Here is a 23,248-nt window from a genome sequence, read left to right on the forward strand (position 1 = left end):
TGCTGTAGCATTACAATTTCCCTTCACTGGAACTAAAGGGGCCCAAACCTGTTCCAGTACGACAATGCCCCTGTGCACAAAGTGAGCTCCATTACCATTTGCCAAGGTTGGTGTGGAAAAACTCGAGTGACCTGTACAGAGTCCTGACCTCAACCCCACTGAACACCTTTGGGATGAACTAGAACGCCAAATGCACCCCAGGCCTCCTCACCTGACATCAGTTCCTGACCTCACTAATGCTCTTGTGGCTGAATGAATGAAAATCTCCACAGCCACGCTCCAGAATCTAATGGAAGGTCTTCCCAGAAGAATGGAGGTTATTATAACAGCAAAAGGGGGAGTAAATCTGGAAAGGGATGTACATCGATCACATATAGGTGTGATTGGTCAGGTGTTCACAAACGTTTGGCCATATAGTGTAGCTACTAAATCAGTGGGAACTGGAAATGACTATCAAGTAATGATAAGAATGTTCATAGATAAGTACATATGGAGGAAAGATATGTCTGATACCTATAGGCACTTATAATATTACAGAGTATTATAACAATTGCACAATGCTGAAATTCATGCAATGTTTGTAAAAGCTCTAGATTAGTGAGTAAGCACACATCTGTAAGCTCTTAATGAATGAAGGCCTCATTTGTCTCACCTGCTGAAGGCTTGATCAGTCCAACTGCCATTCATCAAATGAGGCCATCACTCATCAAATCTCTGCATCACCATTAAGCTAATGAGCCTTTGAATGAATGTCCATTTGGTAGTGTTTATGTGTGTGTGTTTGTGTGTATTGCTGGTCGATCCAAGGGCATGCCATGGTCCATTGTGCCAGCCAGCTGTGCAGCGCATACCAGGTGTTAGTCACTCATCTGGGGCCAGTGTGGGGGCAGACAATGGTGCACCATTCTCTCTCTTACACACATATAGACAGACACTGGTCCGCCTTTGTCCCCCCGGTTAGTGTGGCAAAGCTCAGCGACTATCTAAAGGTGTTCACCTGTACCTTCTGAGCACGCCGCTTGTCTGCTCTCTGGTTCTGGTGATAGATTCGGCTAAAGTTGGACACGATGACAGGCACAGGCAAGGCTATTACCAGAACCCCACTCAGGGAGCAGATGGAGCCGAAAATCTTCCCGGCGATCGTCTTAGGCACCATGTCTCCATAGCTGGAGGAGAGAGGTGGGAAGAAAAGAGAATGGTCAATCAGAAAAGATAGATAGATTGCAGGAAAACACAGACAGAGACAAATACAAAGTACAGATTAGATGCAGTCAAGGCAGGACAAACAAGGTTGGGGACGAGTTTGATAGAATACCGTTTGGCTTAAATAAGGCTTCTGTGCCAGCAGCTCAGGACACAGTTCATTTTGTTTTCGTCCTACCCTGCAGTAGGTTAATCCTGCACACTTATTATTGTAATTCAATTACACACACTCACACACAAGAAACTGGAAAAAGGCTTTGATGCAAGTGGGCAAAGAGTCAACTCACAGTTGATTTTTTACAACTGATTGCCAGGCTAGCCTCTGACTGGGTAAATCTGTGCAGGGGCATAAGCTCAACATACCAGCGGCTTCATCACATACATCAGATACAAGCTAGCATGGCATGGTGCCAGAAGGCAAATGCTGCAACAGATAGTAAGATAAGCTCAGAAAAGGGTGTATGTACATTAAGTAAGGAATAAAATTTCCAGGTTGTGATTTCATCACACCATATCAGATAACTGCACGTCCTGGTTAATTCTTCTTATATCACAGCAATTCTACAACAATTACAAGCATTTACTCATTAAATAATGACATATACTTTTTATCCATTATAGTTACATTTATTATTATTATTATTATTATTATTATTATTATTATTATAGTAGCTATAAACAGTCACTTCCTGGAGACACTATTGACTCCTTCCAAAAATGCTAAATAAATGACTCAACAGTAAACCACCAAAAATGTTCAAAAGTTTGCATACCCTTAGACAAAGTGAAGAAGACAAAGACAATTCATTTTATACCGATACGACATTTAGTGTGTTTGGACAAAGTATCATGGATGGTTCTTTTTTATGACAAGCAATAAAATGGTAAAATGTGTACATTAGAATATTAATGGTAAAACAATTAATATAACTATTATGATCAATATTTGACTTTCCCTTTCTTTATGTTATGAATTCACTGCAGTTCATAGTATCGTTCCTAGCATGGGCGAGCTTGCTCTTAGTTCTCCATGTGCCCCTGTTTTGGTTTTGGCCCTGTCTCCACCTCTGTCATATCATTGGTCTGTTACTCATTGTGTTCACCTGTTTGGTGTTAACTCCTGATTAGTTTTGTCTACTTGTACTTTGTTGTGTCTATGTCTCATTGTGAAGCCTTGCCCAGTATTATTGTACATTTCTAAGTCTGTCGTTTCCTTGTTCTTGTTGCTTTTGATGCATATTCATGTACTTGATTTATGAATATATATATAATGACCTTGCCATATATTCCTATGATGACCTTGACACACACTATGGACTACGATTCTTGGATTGCAGCATTTACACCCTTGTGTCCTGCTTTACTGACATTACACTTTAACTTCTTTCATACCGTCTGAGTTGTAAATCTGAGTTGTTCATCTCACATTTCTTCTAATATTTCTGTCTTAACGCCTTCAGATGTAAAACCCTGCCTTCAAGTCCGGCCTTGGGATGTTCGGTTCTTTTTAAAATTGTTGTTTTTTTGCATCTAGCTTGTAAAATAGAGGTACAGTTTCAACAAAAAAACCATGCAAACTTTAGCAGGCAGTTGTATAAACATACACGTTTCTAAGTACCTTTCACATCAATATCTTGTCTGTGTTCCTATTGCTAGAAAACATTGCATAGCTGGCATGTTGATGAAATGTTCTCATACAGCTGGTTAAAAACTAGAAATGTAACTCTAATAATGTAATAGAAAAATGTAGTAGAATGTACTTCCTAGAATTTTAATTTTAAACATGAGAATGTAATAGAAATTTTCACACTTAAAATTAAAAGTCTAGGAGGTCCATCAATACATGGGTGTGCCCTGCAATGAGAAATTGACAGGATTTTGAAAAATCCCTCTCTCTAGTTTGATTCCACTCCACTTTCTTCACGCTTACTGCACTAAAGTAATGGTACCTCTGCGAAAAGTTGTCTGAAATGCCAAATGTCCCTGATTATTTGCAAGAGAGAACACACAGATGTGACATGATTAATTATGGATTTGCCTCAGTGGCTTCACAGCTTTGCAAATAAAAATTACAAACAGCTTCCATTCGAACCAAGCAATAAGTGCATCAGTAACCTCAGGGCGAGTTAGCGGAGCAATGATAAGCACAAGAAATCAATCAACTGCCGCTCAGCTCGTCTTGCATGCCTAAGTTCTTGTGAAAACAGAGATAAAAGTAATGCAGAGTGGGAAAGATGCCATGACTTAATGAGATTCCTTCTTTTTTTTCCCCCGTAAAACTTCAGGATTTGAGCTTCATGTCACTTTTCTGTTTCAATTAAACACTCCTGTACGCTTGACTTGAGAACAAAAGTTCCACTGTGGCGAACTCTTATTCAGAAATGTCCTTCCTGTCTGTGCCACTCTTTGCTTCTTTCTTTTTTTCTTCATTGATATTAAGGAAGACGTGATCAGGATGATACTGTGAAAGGACATACTGTATGCTGCTGGTTGCGTGCGTTTGAGGAAGAACTCGGAGATGTGTTTTCTCCAAATCTCTACATTAATTTTCCATTTAGAAGAGTACACACACTTCCAATTCTGAATCGCTGGCTGTCATCATTGCTTTGGATGTCACTCAGTGCAGGGTACGTACTGTATCTACAGTTCATGCACAGCTTTTATGTCAAAAAGTTACATTTTTCCTAACTATGAGTACTTGTTTTTGGTAATCATCATTACTGAAATGGATAAACAACTGAGTGACGTACTTAGTATGAATCTATCATGGGCGTCATGGAAAAAGATTTTCTGCTCTGTTTATTTTTCCCTGGTTTAAAAAGTGGCCAGAAAAAGTGCACACGTGCATGTTTAGGCTACTTGGTTCAGTATAACATTAGCTAGTTGATTTTAAATGAAGTGCATTAGCTAGCTACATTAGATACCTTAAACTGAGTAGGGCTGAAGGGAATAAAGAGTGGGTTGTCACTTCGGAAAAGTGCTTCTATACAGGTGTAAGTAATGTATGTTTCATTGTCTTCAAGAACAAAATACTGGGTAAGAGCTTGTGTTATTTTCACTCACATACTGTTGTATATAGACTTTTTTTCCCCTCACGTGGCCAGCTTACCTGCCTGCAATGAACATTGTGCTTATAGCAAGTAACGACCCTGAGTATAAGACTGATTAAAGGTGGAGACAAACATCTAAAATGGTTTAAAATATAAAATTAATGAGTATGGACATGAGGGCATGTTCTGTATAAAAGTATGTAACTGAAATGAAAACCTTTTTCACAGATCTTTAAATGCTTTTGGTGTCAGGTGTGAGAATGTGTTGTGAATCTTAAATATAAAACTGACTTCACTGTGATGATAAGTCACAAGTTAGTGACTCTTTCTCATTAATAAGGATTAATTGGTCTAATTACTACTTTAACTAGCAGGAATGAGGTTTCACAAATTTAATACCTGCCCTTCAGTCATATTTAATTTCACACAACCTCTATTCATGAACTGGTTTTCAAGCTGCAATAAATCACAATATAAAGTGCTAAATGAATCTAATTGCACTGATTTGTTGAAACTCCTTCAATCACATATTATATAGTCATGTTACTTCATTTGAAATACCCAATCCAATGACAGAGTGTGAGTTATTGATTATTTAGAGAAGAGACTAAAGCTGTTCCATTACTCAGAAACAGAGAACCTTTAAAGAAAGGTCACACAAGCTAGAGCTGCCACCAGCTGAAAAGCAACTTATAAAGCAACTTGTGCTTCTACTGGAGATTTATTTAAACAGGTGGCTCGGGAGAGTTTGTGAAAGAGCCAGAACAGTCCTTTATTTCCAATCTGAATAATAGCTCTGACATCTGGCCATGGAATATGTTATGAAAAGGAGATATAAATGAGACAATTGACCAGTTTTCATCAGGTACATGTTAGTTTTTGGTGCATTTTTCCCCCAAACTTATACTTTAGGAAAAGTAAAGACTACATTGTATCTCTTGGTAGAATAAAATGACAAAACTTTCCAAAACAAATTTTAGTCTCTTCCAACATAGAGGACTTCTGCCAGTTTTGGCACACTGGAAGTCCATGAGATTAAAATCGTTAGAAATCAAGGCTGCTTCATTATAACAGTGTAGCAGTCTGGCATCTGGCAAACACACAGCATCCCTCAGCTACCAGTGTCTGTCATGGCATTAATGATGTCATCCCTTTGGCTCCTGCCTTCCTGACATATGGGCCTTTGCCAAGGAGAGGTGGAGATGGGAAAAAATATCACTCTGTGAGCTGGGTTCTTCATTCTGCCTGCTGTTTGTAATAAAAAAATATTTTAAAAAAGTTCTTATCAGTTTTATATATAGATAGAAATATATATATATATGGACAGATCAAACTAGGCCGCATCAAGAATCCAAACTTAGATCATCAATACTGAATGAGAAAGTTTTAAGAAAGACAATGTTTACTTTCTATAATCATGATTTCTGTGAACATATTTTTTTTTAAAAATATTTCAAATAAAGGTCTAACAAACTTTTTCAAATTACTCCTTCCATTAGGACTGGGCAATATCATGATATATGTAATATCCATATTGTGATGAATTATATCATTATACGCTTTTACATTTAGGATGCAAAAATTAGGATTAGAGTTTAGAGCTAATTAGGCATTTGCTAATCTAAGCTTTACTTTAAGTTGTGTTGCACTCTTAAATTTCAAACTTGGCTTAACAATTCAGTGATTAAAATCTCTACCTGCTGATTAAAAGCCTAACCTCTGGATCATGATGGATTCGCCAGGCTAAAAAGAAACTAACCAAAACTTTTACTCTTGAGGCAAATCATTATCAATTTCTTGATTTGTCCCTTATTAGTGCACTTTGAGGAAAGTTTTGTTTTCTGCAATCCATCCACTATACACAATAAACTTTTAATAATTTTTTAAAATAAACTGAAACCATCACAGGTGCAGAGATTGATTTCAGATGGAGATTAGTGTTAAAGTTTAAATGAAAAGAACAGGATTAAAATTAATCAATATACTGCAAAACAAAACCAGGATTAAATAAATGCGATATATGCATATAGAGGCTTACATGCAAGATTCAGTCTTAATACTTGTTGGTGAAATCCAGTCATAACATTTTACACAAATTTTACAGTTCTACTTCTATGTGTTCTTTCCTCAAACTGTTGTCACAAAGTTGAAAATACAGAGTTATCTAGAATGTTTTTGTATGCTGAAGCATTACAATTTCCCTTCACTGGAACTAAGAGGCCCAAACCTGTTCCAGCATGTCAATGACAGCATGTGCACTAAGCGAGTTCCATGAAGACATGGTGTGTGAAGGTTGGTGTGGAAGAACTCGAGTGTCCTGCACAGATCCCTGACCTCAACCCCACTGAACACCTTTGGGATGAACTGGAACGCCGACTGCATCCCAGACCTCCTCACCCGCCATCAGTGCCTGACCTCACTAATGCTCTCGTAGCTGAATGAACACAAATCCCCACAGCTATGCTCCAAAATCTAGTGGAAAGCCTTTCCAGAAGAGTGGAACTTATTATAACAGCAAATGGGGACTAAATCTGGAGTGGGATTTTCAACAGGCACAAGTGTGATAGTCAGGTGTCCATATACATTTGGCCATATAGTGTATTTTACTAAAACTATGTGGAAATGCTTTTGTTTAGATTATAATTTTGCCTAGACTATCTTTCATACTGTAGTAAAACCCAAAAGAAATACAAGATACCAATTTTAATTCCATTTTGAGAATGAAATGCTGTTGAATGGAGAAGAAACTATAGATTAGCATTATAGTTAATATTCTCCTGTTGAAAATGCTATCTAACGAAAATTGAATTGAACTGAAAATACTGAAAGAAGACCATAAATCTACTCTACCATATTTTCCCTCCTGGTTTTTGCCATCCTCAGCCCTGAACTGTGACCATCACCCTTCCTTCCTAGATGTCTTTGTTAAAAGACAATGCATGAAAAACTGGAAATCAATTTTTAGGAAATGTCTCCATTCTCTTTGACCATCTCAGTCCTGTGGTTGCTTTTGTCTTCATTAGAAGCGCCTCTGCAATTACTTTTATAACAGGAGTGAAATCCTCTCCAGCAGCTTCTAGCGGATTGCTTATTGATGGACAGCAAATGAAACAAACCAGATTGGCCACGATGAGGTCCAGTCGATGAGGAAACAAAAACAAGCCATTTATCTGCAAGACTGAGGGCTGAGGATGTTTCTAATGACAATTCACAAGTTGTGAGGTGTGTGCTGGAGAAGCCAAGGAACATTCAGATGCAATTTCTTCAGATAAGATCAGGTTATCTAATCATTTCATGATCGTGCCTTCGACTACCTCTTCCACATCAGAGGTAATGACTCATGACTCATGTGCCAGATTTGCGCTCACTCTCGGAGAGATATATCGACCGTCGTCGTGAATTGCTGCAGAAGCTCGGATGTGGTGCAGAAGTTAAAGAGTCTGTTTGAACTTGCGACGAGCTCCACGGGCTGGCGAGAGGGGAATCTAATGAGAGAGGTGAAATCAAAGTGGAGCTATTCGTGGTGAGATGGAGTCGAGGGAGCTGGCTAATTTCTGCTTAGACCCTCAGGGGGTGAAGCGGATCTCAACTTCCTAGGCATGAAAAGTACAAGAGAGAGTAACTGATGGCCTGAGCAAGACATTTAGAACAGAAGAGCCCACTTTGTAAAAATCCCTTTAGTGCTTTAATGCTAATTTAAATCATTTTATCATTTACAGTGCAAAAATTGATTCAACTTATTAACATTCAGAATCACTGAACTTCCTGTTTACCTGAAAGTTTATTACATCCGCCTCAAAGTCAAAGGTTAATTAACACAGAGGCTCTAAGAACACAATAATAAAGGATAAGCTAATGTCTAATGACTAAAATGAAAGGTGTAGTGGGAGTATTATGAGTTCCATCACCTACCTTTATCTCTGTGTCTTTCTACAACCGCTTTTTGAGAAATTAAGACCACAATGAAGTCAAATTCATTAAGTCACCTTCATTAAATGCCCACCTTCTGAGTTCTAATGCTAAAGGTCTTTAATAACAGTGCTGTTTTTGCTACAGCTATGTTAAAAGAGATGTAAATGTCTCGTAAAAAAAAAAATCATTCTTGCATTTAATTAAACATACTTTCATTGGACATTATATATTTTTTCACATATACACTGCTAGTGAAAGGTTTTTGATCCCCTGGAGCTTCATATACTCTATTATAGTTTAATCACTATTATTGCAACAGATAAATAAGGAATGCTAGATCTTTCTTTCTACACATTAACTGCTCATGCCGAGATCCTAATGCGACTCTAAATGTGTGTTTAATAAAACAGGAGCACTCGGAGGATAAAGCCATTAAACCTGTAGATAAAAGACTCATAGACAGTGGTAGTATTAACTGTAATACCTATAGTTGTGGTCATAAGTTTACATATGCCTTGCAGAATCTGCAAAATGTTATTTAAAAATAAAATAAGAGGGATCATAAAAATCGCATAAAAATTATTAATGTAAATTGTAATTTTGTTTAAAGATCTTATTTTTTCATTTAGCACTGCCCTTCAGAAGCTACATTAGATATTTACATGTTTCCCAGAAGACAAAACTAACAATTTACACCAATCATCCTGTTCAAAATTTTACACCCCCCTGGCTCTTAATGTAGTGTTTTGCCTTCTTGAGAATCAATGAATGTTTGCACCTTTTGTAATAGTTGTGTATGAGTCCCTCAAGTGTCCTCAGTGTGAGAAGATGGATCTCAACATCATATAGCCACTGCTGGAAAGGGATCAAATATGCAGAAAATGCTGGAAAAGCAAAGATTGTGCAGGACCTAGAGGATTGTTTCTGAAGAACAGTGGGCAGTTTAATTGCTCAGGACAAACAAGGGGCTCATGAGCAACTATCACAAAACATAAAAACAGTCATTGATCATCCAGGTAAGAACACACAGTTATTATTTTTTCTTGTGGACTATATGTAAATATCTGTTATGTGAAATAGCTTATTCAGGGCAGTACTAAATAAAAAAAAAAACAAAATGCAATTTTTATGATCCCTCTTATTTTTTTTTAAATTATTAACATTTTGCAGATTCTACAAGGCGTATGCAAACTTATGACTCCAACTGTAGATATGTGGTGCTACAACTGTCTAACTCAAATGATTTTGTGGGAGAAGCACAATGAATAAAATCATACAGATACAGGTCAAGGTCTCCAGTTAATCAAACACCAAACATCAGAATGGGGAAAAAATGTGATTTCGGTGACTTTGACCGTGGCATGGTTGTTGGTGTTAATTTAAGTATTTCAGAAACTGTTGATCTCCGGTTAGTTTTTTCCTTGCAAAACAGTCCCGAGAGAGGTCAGAGGAAAATGCCCATACTCTTTTGAGGTGACAGGAAGGGTACAATAACTCAAATAATTACTCTATACAACTGTGGTGAGCAGAAAAGCATCACGCCGAAGGTGAATGGGCTACAATAGCAGAAGCAGACAACCACCTGTCAGCCAAGAACAGGAATCTGAGGGGCACAGACTCACTGAAACTGGATGTGTTGGGAAAACTGGAATGGATTGTTTGTCCAATCTTCAAGTGTCCAGTTTGACCTGTAGTGCCTTCCATAAGCCCCATATTCACCCCCTTGAACTTTTCCATAACTTTTCCTATAAAAATGTGGAACTAAAATGGATTTTTCAATGGACTACACAATCATATGTGAAAGGATATATGTTTTTTATTCTAACACAAAGCTTAATTAAAAAAAAAAAAAAACACTGTTCACAGTGTTAGTGTCTCAGAGAGATTGAATTGAACAGATTCATTAAATAAAAGGTGAAATAAATAAATAAAAGACAAGTAATGTGAGGTCTTTTTTTTATCTTAATCAGAAAAGGCTTTTAGAGTGCTCTCATGTCAATTTCCATCTACAACCTTTTGTCTTTAATGTGCATTACCTGGCCTTCCCTTTGGCTGTAACACTGCACCAATTTTGGCAGAAGGACAAAACCGTGTGCTAAAAATCACAATCACTGGGAAAAAAGAAAGAAAGAAAAAAAAAACCAGCCTCAACAAGGCAGCACTGTGTAGCCCTGGGCGTGACGCAACCTGTTCATATCATCTGTTTGGATGCTCAAAGCCTTTTAGTTTCTAATAAAGGAAAAGCACAAGGTTGTGTACTGAGAGGGGTAAACAAAGCAGAGGACATGGAAACGGGAACTGGGCTGTATTACTAGCTCGGCTAATGAGCAATGGGAGGATTATGAGCTCGGAGACTCATTCAGCTTTACAACAGAGACTCATTCATCATTTACTCAAAAAAGTACATGAGCAGGAAAACTCAATAATGGACTAATAGAAGTGTTGGTCCATGACCAGAGACTGTATTTATTTTCACCGCTAACTAAAACCAAGTTTGCACAGGTGATATTTATTATTCATGAATACATATACACACACACACACACACACACACATACACACACACATTATATATATCACAGACTAGTTTTTTTTTTAATGGTTCTTACACCATAGATTTCAGTTAGTGCAATCATATTACATTACCCATAAACCCCATGTGCGACATCATTCATTGGGCATGAGGTGGGAATACAACCTCCACTGGTCCACTGCAGGCCACCATGCACATACATTCACACACTGATCCACATCTAGGGGAAGTTCAGCATAGTAATTCCACCTACTGCCATGTTTTTGGGAGGTGGGAGAAAACTGGAGGAAACTCACTCAAAACTCTGTACTGACAGTAACCCAAGCTCAGGATCAAACCAGGGACCTTGGATCTGTGAAGTAGGAGTGGTCAAAATAATAATATGATGTCCTTATAATGGTAATATTATATCCTTACAATGATATTGCTACCATAAGCTTTTCAGAGAGTAAAATAATAATAATAAAAAAACATTAGATATAAGTCATTTTTGATTAGTTGTTTGATTTTTGGTATTGGATATTACTTTTTTTTTACTCAGACTCATAGGCTATGTTCAGTCAGGCAGCTCAAATTTGACAGATCCATTTTTTTTAATCACAAAGGATTTTATGTTTTCTGAATGTCAAAAAAATCCCCCATTATAATTCGATTTGAGAACAACATGCTGTAGAATTTTGACTAGAGTCCAGCCACAGATGAAACCTTCTGATTGGCCAGAAGTCTTTGGCTGGACAGAGGTGTGAATAAATGCAGGAATTAAATCAATTTTTACAACTGGATCCAAGCCACATTTGTCTTGCTTCCAAAAAAATGTGACTTGAACCCCAAAAAAATTGCATTTGTTGAAAAACTCTACAAATTCTGTTGCTGTTGTCTGTGCAGAACATGTTCATAACCATGACTGGATGTTCTCTTTATGGAAAAACATAATCGATGACCAAATCTTTATGTTGGTAGCTGATAACTAGAGTAACATAACTAACATTTCCCTGCTGCACACTACTCAGTATATGCATGCCTGCATAGTTCCTCTAAGAACTATCATTCTATGACTACAGTCTGGATTTTATAATTAATAATTGGTAATAAAATGATACAGTATGCAAGAAATGAATCAGTGTGAACAAAGCCCTGAATTTCTTTTGAAGTCTGCAGTGTGAACAAAGCCCTGGATTACTTCTGAGGTCTGGCTTCAGCTCTATGAACATCTCCCACTCATAGAGCTACATTTCTACAAGTTCAGAACCATGTTGTCTGGGTGTAATAGATGGCTTAACTATGAGGTTTTTTTTTTTGTTTTGTTTTTTTTTTTTAAATATAAGTCACGTCTAAAGTTTTCTAGGGCATTACTAATGTCTTCAAGGTATTGAGAATTGTGTTATAATCCTGAAGCCATTTTACAACTCAGGAAGGCCAAATCCTTGGATTAAGATCACGAGTCGGTCTACACATGAAGGACATGCTACTTTTTATTTTCCCCAAACACAGCAATAGAAAGAGGAAAAGTGCTGGAGGCCATCTATATTCAACTGGAACAATGGTTCAGGAACAAAGTCTTTTTTTTTCCACTTGATGGAAAAAGCATTCACCCACCATTAAGCATTCACCCACCATTTATCCTCCAGGCAAAGCTAAATTTCCAAACTTTAAAAGCAACTCTCTAGAAATAAAGCATTTTTAGACTTTCATGCAACTGTCCAAACCCTGCATATGATTTACAAGCTTTGTTTAACAGTTTATAGTGCAATAGGAGCTTGTTGCTTCATACAAAAAGTTACTCAGATGGCAAACTGGACTAGGTAAAGGTCTGATATGTGTAAACTAAAAAGGTGCTGAGATTATGAAGCATGATCATTTAAGATTTCTTGTGTTTTTAATGGATTTGTATATGTCTCTGGGGGTCTGTAATTGTAGTTTAATAGCATGCGTTGTTCCTAATGTTTCCTAATAACATCTAATTTTATTCTGATGGTAATAATCTACTCATGAAAGAAAGTCCTACTGGGCTTTGGTGGTATTTAAGAGTAACCTGAAAATCCCTAATGGAAGCCTAGAGGAATCTGATGGAAACCATTAAGCTAGATCCCCTTACATGATGGAAACCATTAGATTTTCCTAATGGATTGTAACTTGTTCCACAGCCTTCACTCAAATCTGTTACCCTGGACATATTCATCCCTATGAAATATTTGAAATATTCCTGAAGTCAACAGGAAGTTACCCTGTTTGTCAGGGATTTGCAGAGGAAGTGGATACAAGTGCAGATTTTTTTTATATAAGAAACATCGGAAAAAAAAGGACCATAACCCTGAACAACAGATACAAGGCAAACCACGCACACTAAGAACAAGATGATGGTACACACGGCAACACATGAACATGACACCAACAGCTGCTGAAACACAGGGACTTATATAATGGTGCTAATCAGGGTGAGACAAGACACAGGTGCGAGTGATTGAAAATGTGTGACGTGCTGGAGCTGATGGGAAGTGTAGTTCGGCACCCCTTTGGGGTTATCATGACACTGTTCCTCATGTAAGAGCAAAGAATTCTTATAAAAATTGAGATATGGATACCTGAGAAAAAAATGGGATATTATTAAATTTTATGTTGAAAATTTTAATTTTAAAATTTAATTTTAGAGTTTGAAGGGCTAAATGGCACACCATTCATAGACTCATCAAAGTACACATGAAATATATGAATAAGTGTCCATGTAATCCATATATTCTCCAGCAATAATAAAAGTCTATAATAAAAATATGTTTAATATAGTGTAAATAATATTATAAATTTTTATATTATTAATAATATTATAAATTATTGTGTTGTAATATAGTGCCATATATTTTCTTTTCATGAAGGTGAATAAAATCTAAACAAGTCAAACTGTTCTTCAAAGCCTTACTATGCTTTAAACTATGCAGAGCCTGAAGTCGATAATGCACTTAATGAGACAGATTTAAAACAAGCAATTATTCTGGTGTTCAATCTTTCGACAATCAGTCTCTTTATTTTTTTGGATCTCACTGGTGTGCTCGAAATCACTGCTAATACATTCTCGGTTGTGTGATCGATAATAGTACATTCTGTATAGGCTAATAAAACAGTGAACTTGAAGTAATTAAAAACCACATTTAAGTAATAATTAAAGTAATTAAAAACCAAAGTTTAGGCCAGGTATCACATTCCAATAGGCTTTTTTTTCCCTTTACTCATGACGACGAAACATAATCTGTTGAAAGTGCATATCAATATGATACATTTTTATTACAATATCTTTCTTTTAGTAATTTATTAAAGTGTACAAAAAAGGAACAGATCATTAAATATGTACTAATTTATATCACAAAAATGTAAAAAAGGGTTAATATGGAGAGCCTTAGAAGCTTTTTCAACGTTGAATGTGTTGTGTGTTCTGAGTTGCTTTTCTGCTCACCACCTTTGTAAAGAGTGGTTATTTGAGTAGCCTTTCTGTAAGCTCGAATGGCTCGTCTGGCCATTCTCCTCTGATTTCTCTCAACAAATCTGCAGAACTGCTGCTCACTGGATGTTTTTTGTTTTTAGCACCATTCTGTGTAGAGAAAATCCCAGGATATCATCAGTCTGGCACCAACAACCACGCCACAGACAAAGTTACTGAGATTACACTTTTCCCCATTCTGATATATGATGTGAACATTAACTGAAGCTCTTGACCTACCTGTCAGACGTCAGGATACATTTGTGCTGAAAGTAAATTGAATGAGACATTGTGTAATGTGAGCAGCATCACAATCTGATATACATATCAGAAACCTAGTTAAAGCACCAGTTAAAGTCAGTTAAAAGTCAGTTAAAGTCTATGATTTTGCTATTGTCAGTTTTTTCCCCCCTTTATGTCTCAGTTCCCATGGTGACAAATGCCATGTGCTTGTGTTTTTTGTTTGCTTTTTATAGTCCTGTCTCCGCCTCAGTCCAGTTATTGGTTTGTTGCTCGATTGTGTTCCCCTGTTCTGTGTTAGTTCTTGATTACTTTGTTTATGTATAACTTACTGTGTCAATGTATTGTTGCAAAGGGTTATAATGCTTTTTAAGTCTGAGTCTTATTTTCTAATTTCCCCATGCATTCTGGATCTCCACTCTTGCCTGTGTTTTGATTGGCTGTGTGTGGACTATCTCTATTTAACTCTGCCTGCCTGTAATTTGACCCCTGCTATGAACTCTGTTCAATATCATTGTATTTGCCACTGAGACTGAGTCACTGAGAGAAAAACAATCATAAACACTCTGGTAATAGAACAGGCACTAATTGAACAGTAACATCAGTGCCCTATGTGTTTATATACATTACTGGTTTAATATTGACATTCTATGGTACTTTAATGTACTCCACCTGAGGCATGTTGCAAGAACCTTCAGGAATGCGTACAGGTGAGAACCGTATCGTGAGCTCAGCTGGCCTTGTCTCACCGGAGCTGCCCGCTCTACTTTGGGCCAGGACCACCGCTATTTAATTAAGCACCACTCCCTTCAGGTGGTTCCAGCAATGGAAGCCCAGAAATGAACAGTTTCCCTGGGTTCCCTAGGTTTTAAAAAGGCCTCTAAGTAGGTTGCAGACACAAAAAGAAGAAGTAGGCTACCGGTGAGGCTCAGGAGAGCTCCATGCTGAAGCTTCAGTGTTAGAAAGATGACTTTCTACTTTAAGGGGATGCAGTATGATGTGTTCTCAAAAGACGATGATCTCCTGACCAAATCAAGAGAAACAGCTCACTGTGCAATGGGAAGATGAAAGTATGACGGCTATGAAATTCTTCCTTCAGGGACATTATATATATATATATATATATATATATATATATATATATTATATATATATATATATATATATATATGACTTTGAAGATAGAGTGAAAAAACATGATTATTGTGTCAAGCAAAAAAGACATACTGTATAATATGATGTTCCTGAGTTGCTGAGAGTTGCCCTGACAATCCTATATTAGCAAATGACAGTCAGTCCTGTGTCAAGGGTATAGGTTTGGATTTGGTGGGAAATATGTATGCATACATCATAAACCACCTCAAACATCATCACTCTCCAGCCAAAAAGAAGTCCGGCTACAAGGTGACTGGCAGGGCCCACAGCCAATCAGAGGGGTGAGAGAGATTTTTTTTTTCCTGCTGAACAGCAAAAGCATTTATTTGTTCCATAATTTGGTAGGAAGCTAATGTATGAGCTGATTGTGAGCTGATTTATTCTCATTCAGGTATTTGTATCATTAGCCAGTTGTTTTATCATTAGCCAGCTATTAGCTAATACCCCATTGATGAGTTATGTTTATTTTTGTATTTCAAGTTCAAGAGCAAATTGATCAACACTTCTGTTCGCTCTCGGTGTGTGTATTTTTGACAGATCTGTGTCTATTCTAGCTAACAGGCCAGCTAATGGCTAGTGAGTGTTTTCAGAATGTTCCCCTGCACTTTCTGCAATTAAAACTCAGTTTAATTGGATGAGAGTAAAGCAATGAAGGTTTTAAGTGTATGTATGTTTAAGTGTCTTAAGTGTATGACAGCTGGCAGCTTTAAAACCAAAACCCAACACAATCAACACAATTTCTTGAGAGTCCTAAGAATATACAAATTTTTGCAAACCCTGCACACATTTTCAGACTTTTAAACAATTATTAATTAAAAATAATTTCATTTAAACTTTCATTTAAATTCTATCCACGCGTTTTAATATGGATAAGTTTACAATTATTGTTAAAAATCCAGCATGTCCATAATGCGTAGGTTCTACATATATGTGCGTAAGTATAAAATATACTTGTTCTGGTTGTCTAATTTAATAACCTTAAATTTTATTTCACTTTTTTATTCACTTTCCATACTTTATTCTCACTGCTGCTGCTATAATTACCTCATGCTAATTTTATGTGCCCATTTCTTACTACTGTGCTGATAATGATGGTCAATATGTCCAGCACCAACTGCGCCCTTGAGCATAAATAATAAAGTTTAGAAAGTTTCTTCAGTTCAGTTGTTGTGTTTGATATGCAGCAGAATTTCTGTGGTTAACTCCAACATCTCTGCACACATTTACAGATGTCTACAGATGACTTCGACTAAATGATATAGACGCTTCATCTGTTTCACCTCGGCTAGTTTTCCTCGCGCACAAGCTCCTAATTAGGCCCCAAATGTTCTGCTAAATGATGTAAAATCTGTTTAGAAAATGTTCGGGTTAGAAAGACGGGACATCCACACAACAGCGTGTTATTTGTATTCCGGCGGCGTGCCCTGTGTCATGCTTGCTGAAAGTATGAGTGTGCCGGGTTTATATTAGATTAAGATGAAAAGTGAAACAAAGCTGTTGGCATTAGTCCCCTGTGGCTTTTTTTTCTCAGAGCAGAGGACAAATGAGATGAACGTAGCAGCTGGCAGAGCTAATGAATTTGGCGCTTAGTTGGCCTGGACTAATATTTGCCCATCTTCAGTGCATATGTATTGTGACAGCAACATTTTTAATGGAAATTCTTTACATTCATGGCATACATTTGTTTCTCAGCCATGAAAAAAGGTGGAATGACTTGAGTTTCTTCTGCTTTTGATGAGATTGTTTTTGAGAATCCAGTATAACATGGTTCAGGACTTTGTCCAGAACTGGACAATTCCATTATCAGTTGAATAAAAAAGTGTGATTGCATAAGTATTCACCCCCACTGCTGTGACTAAATTAGTTCTGACCCTATCCTCAGAGTCACATAATTAGTTGAAAGGAGTCAACCTGTGTGCAATTAAAGTGTCACGTGATCTCAATATAAATAACCTGCTCCTAAGAGAACCCATAGTTTGTTAGAGAACATACCTAAACAAACAGCACGATGAAAACCATCCTTTAAAAGTCAGTGACTGGGTCAGGAGTGGATTAACTAGAGAAGCATGCTGTATATTTTGTGTAGATTCCTGACATATAATCCCAATCAAGTTTCTTTCAATTCCAGATTATAACACTAGAAAATGTGGAAAAGCTCAAGAAAGAGGGGGATATTTATGTATGGTACCACAGCGCTGATTTTAAACACTGATGTAGTTAAGAGATTAAACCTAACAAGCGAATCTGGCAGAAACCTTTGACTTCTATAGCAACTCATTACATTTCTGCCTTTTAGCTTTGCCGTGCATGTTTTCCTTGGCTTCCTTTCAAACTTCAGGCAAGTTCTTTAATTTACTGAAAAGCCATGTTTTGCTTTTTTCTCTCATTTTTCTCAACTGTCAAGCAGTTTTGGAGGCTTCCTCCTTACAACATTTTCAGACAGCTAATACAAAACATGGTTTCGGATGAACATTGGGCTCGTGACTAAAATATCAAGCACCATCTCGACTTTTATTGAGTACAATCGTACAGCGCAACGGTCTGATTATTTACTGTGTTAATGTGAATTTCAGATCAACATTTTAATGTCATCATTTAAAACTTAAAGCTCTTTTTTTTATTACGAGTCTACTTGTGTAATCACAGGAGCTACATGCTCTGAAGGACACGAGTACTCGGGTAAAGTCTCTCTGCAGTACCCTTGATGGTCATGGTGCCAGGATAAATAAACGACTAAATGGAGATCAATAAAGCAATAACATCTGATAAATTGCAATGCAAGAAGATGGTGGAAGAAATAAAGATAAACCTCTCCAAATAGATGTTAATGTACCTGTTATAGTAAGAAGTCACAGCTCGATGTAGAGTCACAGGTAATAAAAAGGGTGACCAAAAATTACCAAACAGATCTGCTCTGGTGTCAACTACTAGGCTTGATGCTAGTGCATGGCGTTTATTAAAAATCACCAGGCAATTAATCAAACAAGGGCAAATACAAAATAATTATAAATATAAAACAGACCAGAGTAGACCAAACCATGGGTCGAAAATGTAAATAACTGTACAATGCTTGGAATCACGCAGGCATATTTACTTGAGCAAGACTTCGCAAATTGTATGAAAGTCCAGATTATTGCAGAGAGTTTTGTGAGAGGATTGTTAACAGAAATAGGGGTCATGTGACTGACTTGTCTTTTCCATGTTGCCTTATTTAAATGTGGAATTATGCACTTATCTTCAGCTGACAGTGTGGCTTCATCCAGGACTGTAAAACCACTGTAAAAGTTAATTTTGTTTATTTTTCTTCCTGGCTGTTAGCATGAATCAGCACAATGACATTGGGCTAGCCAGTAGTAATGTGGGCGTAGCTACTGGCAATGTTGCTTAGCAACCAATTTACATATCGTTAATTATCAGTTCATACTGGCAGCATTGCATTTCATGAATCATATATATATATATATATATATATATATATATATATTTATATATATATATATCGATGAGAGCTGGGGATTTACAGTGGCAGGACGTAAAGTAATTTTTGAGATTAATTTTATGCAAATGATATGCAGAGAGGTGTGGTAGCTACAAACGAGTGTGGATGGTGGGATGGTGTAAACATTATATCTGGTTCTTGGTTCCATATACAGTATCTGTTCCCATATATAGCAGCTCCTGAACCAGTTGATGAGATGTGTTGATATGATGTGAGATGTGTATGGACTGAAATTGTTTGATTTAACACACACAAACACAAAAAAAAAGGCTGCTGTGGGTGTGTCCCCTTTCAAAGTCCCCTACATAGGCTTCATAGACCGTCACTTAAGAGTGGACCACATGATAAGCTAATAGGCTAATGGCTATGAAGACTGAAAATAAACTATTTTGCATATTTGATATGCTGCATGGATGCAATTTAGAGATTACCCACCAGACTTTTAACAGGAATACATGTTAATTTTGGTAGCACATTTTTAGCAGGATGGCATCTTGTGAAGTTGAATGGGTGGTTTTGCATATGCTCCGCAGCTAGTTAAGTAGTTTACGTCACCATATTGTGTTAGCCAGGATCTAACAGTGAAACCATGGCAACCGGCAGAAACCCAATGACACTCATTAATGAGGAATGCAGAGACGCATGGTGAAGAATCGCTGCCGGTGTTTGGGTAACTTTCGGTTGGTGCTATGACCAAAATATCCTTTTTATAAATTGGTCTTAGCTATGACCTATTTAGCAGTTATGACCCACTGATGCACCCATACCCAAGGATGCCCCACTTTAGAACTTTAAAGTGGAAGCTGGCACTGCCAGGAGTGGTATTACTGTGCCAGGAGGTGATGCGAGCCATTTCATCCCTTAGCCATCGACTGGTGCCACCTTGACCCTGCCAGCTGGGGCCTTGGCTCCACACCTGCTTTCATGCTGAGAGCTGTGGAGCTCGACAGGATATGAGGCAGCTGGCACTTCAGTAAAACCACACCATGCAGACAGTTTAGGGTCCAGAAGATGTGAGAATAAATTGAAATAAAATAGCAAACACACCAACCTTGCAATTTTTTAAAAATTCAGTGTTGTAGCAGAGTTCAAAGGGATGTCCACTGAGTTTAATGAAAAAGTGTCTTTTCTAAACTCTACAGGATAGATGCTGATTATGTTGATTATCTCAATGGGGAATCAGCCGCTGAAGGACAGCATCCTGCATCACATATCACACCGGCAAGAAAAGAAAAGTTTCCGAAATACCACACTGTACATACAAACGCAATAACACCAGGTATACATTACACATACACATTCCTTCGCTCTCTCACTCTCACTTTCTGTTTCAAATTTCACTGCTTTTGGAGACATATAAAAGTCAGTACAGCATTTCATGGTTTATATTTCAACCAAAGTGTCCATTACTTGACATGGAACCTATATCAGAGAGCATACTTGACACCACTAATGGATGCTTAAATTACTCTTAGTTAATTTACTACTGCAAAATGTAATGCTAATGTTTCACAGTTAAACTACATTTATAGGCAGGGCTGTAACCAGGATCAAGATTTTAGTGAGGTCTGCAGTACAGAAATGTGACCCGCATCATAATTAATATGCTACAATGCCAAGTGTGCTAATAACATTGCTGCAACTTGTCTAGCAACATTATGAGTGATTCATATTTGTAATTCAACCTGCCATAAAAAACCTTCCATAGCTACCTAGGCTTCATCCCACATGGACCACATTAATCCAGTAGGGAATTTAAGCCATGATGGCTGCCGCCACAGCTGTGGTGACTGAAATAAACTAAACTATTTTCAGTCACTGTAGCTATTATCACTATCTACTATTGCACAAATTCTGCCATTGTCAGAAAAAAATAAAAACAAAAGAAACAAACAAACAGATTTCTGTACTCGGTTAAATGTGAAGTTTGGCGTGTTAACTTTCCATTTTCACAGTGTGTTCAATGAAATGATTTTACTATAAAATCAAAACATTTTTAAAGACACTGGCTAATTTAATTAATCATTCCAGTTTTTGCAAATCTAAGACCTGGTAATTAAGACCTCACTAACACTCACAATTTTTAAAAGTTCCATTCTGTAGTCATGTTAAAATTGTTGACTAGTGACCTTGATTTCTGATGCTACAGTGTAAAGCCTCGAGATTTATTTATTCACTGACGAGATGAGGGTGGAAAATCAGAATAACACAAGAACCAAAACCAAAAGAAAAAGAGATGGCACTATTAGATTGTGCATTGATTATGATCGACAAAACCACACTACACTAATAACAACAACTGCACACTGAATTTTCTGCATATTCTTAGAAGTTGTTTCAAACTGCATGAATCTGAATTCATGATATCATACATACAATGCATTCATCTGGTTATGTATATCAAGTTGGCAAAGTCAGCCAGCATACAGATGGCAAAAAAAAAGCCGCATTTTATGGCACTAATACACATTACAGTGCTCGGCATGTTGCAGGCACACAGAGTGTATTATTCTGAATAATTCCCAGCCTGTATAATCCATTAGAGCTTGTCTCAACATGCTGTTTTAGGCTTAAAACAAACATCATTTCCTTGCGTCTTTAGCAGAGATGGGGTTGAAATATTAAGGCATTAGCTCGGCCGAGCGGCTCAATATTCCATGAATGAATTACCTCTGACATTTTGCAGGCAGTGATGATACACACAGGCCCGCACCATGCCTGAGCAGAGGCATGTGGCTGGCTAAAAGATTTTTACCTCCTTTGATATTTCCATTTTTGTAAATTACTGCTGTGCTATCAAACAGATCTCATCCCTTCTAAGATTATAGAGCGCAACAAAGCTGGTGCTGATATTAAGGCATTTTTCATATGAAAAATTTGTTGTTTGTTGTACGATACACTGCCTTGCATAAGTATTCACCCCCACTGAACTTTTCCACATTTTGCAGTGGTGCAACCTGGAGCTGAAATGTAAGATGAGATTATATTCCCTAACTCTATGTAAAATAGGCCATAATATTGAAGGAGCAGTTTGTTCAATATTATTTAGATACATTTTTAATAAATAAGAAGCATGAAAATTATACATAAGTACATAAGTATTCATTCCCATTGCTGTGAAACCTCTAAATTAGTTCTGGTGCCATCAGAAGCCACAAAATTAGTTGAATGCAGTCAACATGTGTGCGAATAAAGTGTCATATGATCGCAGTACAATTACACCTGCTCCTGGAAGAACCCAGAGTGTGCTAGAGAACATACACTATATGGCCAAAGGTATGTGGATCCATGACCCCCATATGTGGGCCTTCCCTAAACTTTTGCTGCAAATTTGGAAGCAAATAATTGTCTAGAATGTCTTTGTATGCTGTAGCATTACAATTTCCCTTCACTGAAACTAAATGGGCCAAACCTGTTCCAGCATGACAATGCCCCTGTGCACAAAGCGAGCTCCATGAAGACACGGTTTACCAAGGTTGGAGTGGAAGAACTCGAGTGTCCTGCACCGATCCCTGACCTCAACCCCACTGAACACCTTTGGGATGAACTGTAACACCGAATGCACCCCAGACCTCCTCACCCAACATCAGTGCCTGACCTCAATAATGCTCTTGTGGCTGAATGACCGCAGCCATAAATCTACTGGGAAGCCTTCCCAGAAGAGTAGAAGCTGTTATAGGGCTGTTCAGGACAAAGTTCTGAAAAAGCATCAAATGAAATCCATTATTTAAAAAAACGGACAGAGCACAGCCATGTCTCTGACAAGGGGGTGAATACTTATACACGCCACTGAAAGTGTCTGTCATGTTTCATTGTGCTTACTGACTGAACCTTTTTTAAATAATGTGCATTGATTAGTGCTGACTGTTGTATTTTACAGTATATCAGTTATCAAATAACAGGATTTGTACAGATGATAAGACTTTTTTTCAGTTTTTATATTTTTCCTGGTTTCTTTCCATGTTATGTAAAAGTCATCTTGCACCAAATTTCCTGCTGACAAATGATTGTTCGACAGGCATGAAATTGGAAGCAAGAATTTCGAAAACGCTAGTTTTATATGACAAGAAACATAAGAATCTGATGCAAAAGCCACCCTGTTCTTGCAATAATTGACAACATGTCAAACCCACATTCCTAACAATGACAAGACTCACAACACCCAAACCTAGAGAAGCTAAGGCGCA

General features: G+C 37.4%; 1 protein-coding gene across 3 annotated transcripts in view; it reads right to left on the reverse strand.

Moving 5' to 3' along the window:
- LOC113537988 (potassium voltage-gated channel subfamily D member 3) overlaps positions 1–23,248 on the reverse strand; it is a 97,782-nt gene that overhangs the window by 19,770 nt on the left and 54,764 nt on the right. For 2 of the 3 annotated variants that reach the window (XM_026932771.3, XM_053227167.1), the window contains exon 3: positions 998–1,166. In XM_026932771.3, the coding sequence (XP_026788572.3) occupies positions 998–1,166 (169 nt within the window). The remainder of the gene's footprint in view (positions 1–997; positions 1,167–23,248) is intronic. The other variant, XM_026932772.3, reaches the window with a different exon arrangement.

The sequence above is a fragment of the Pangasianodon hypophthalmus genome, chromosome 20 (genome assembly GCF_027358585.1).
Source record: "Pangasianodon hypophthalmus isolate fPanHyp1 chromosome 20, fPanHyp1.pri, whole genome shotgun sequence".
NCBI classification, from domain to species: domain Eukaryota; kingdom Metazoa; phylum Chordata; class Actinopteri; order Siluriformes; family Pangasiidae; genus Pangasianodon; species Pangasianodon hypophthalmus.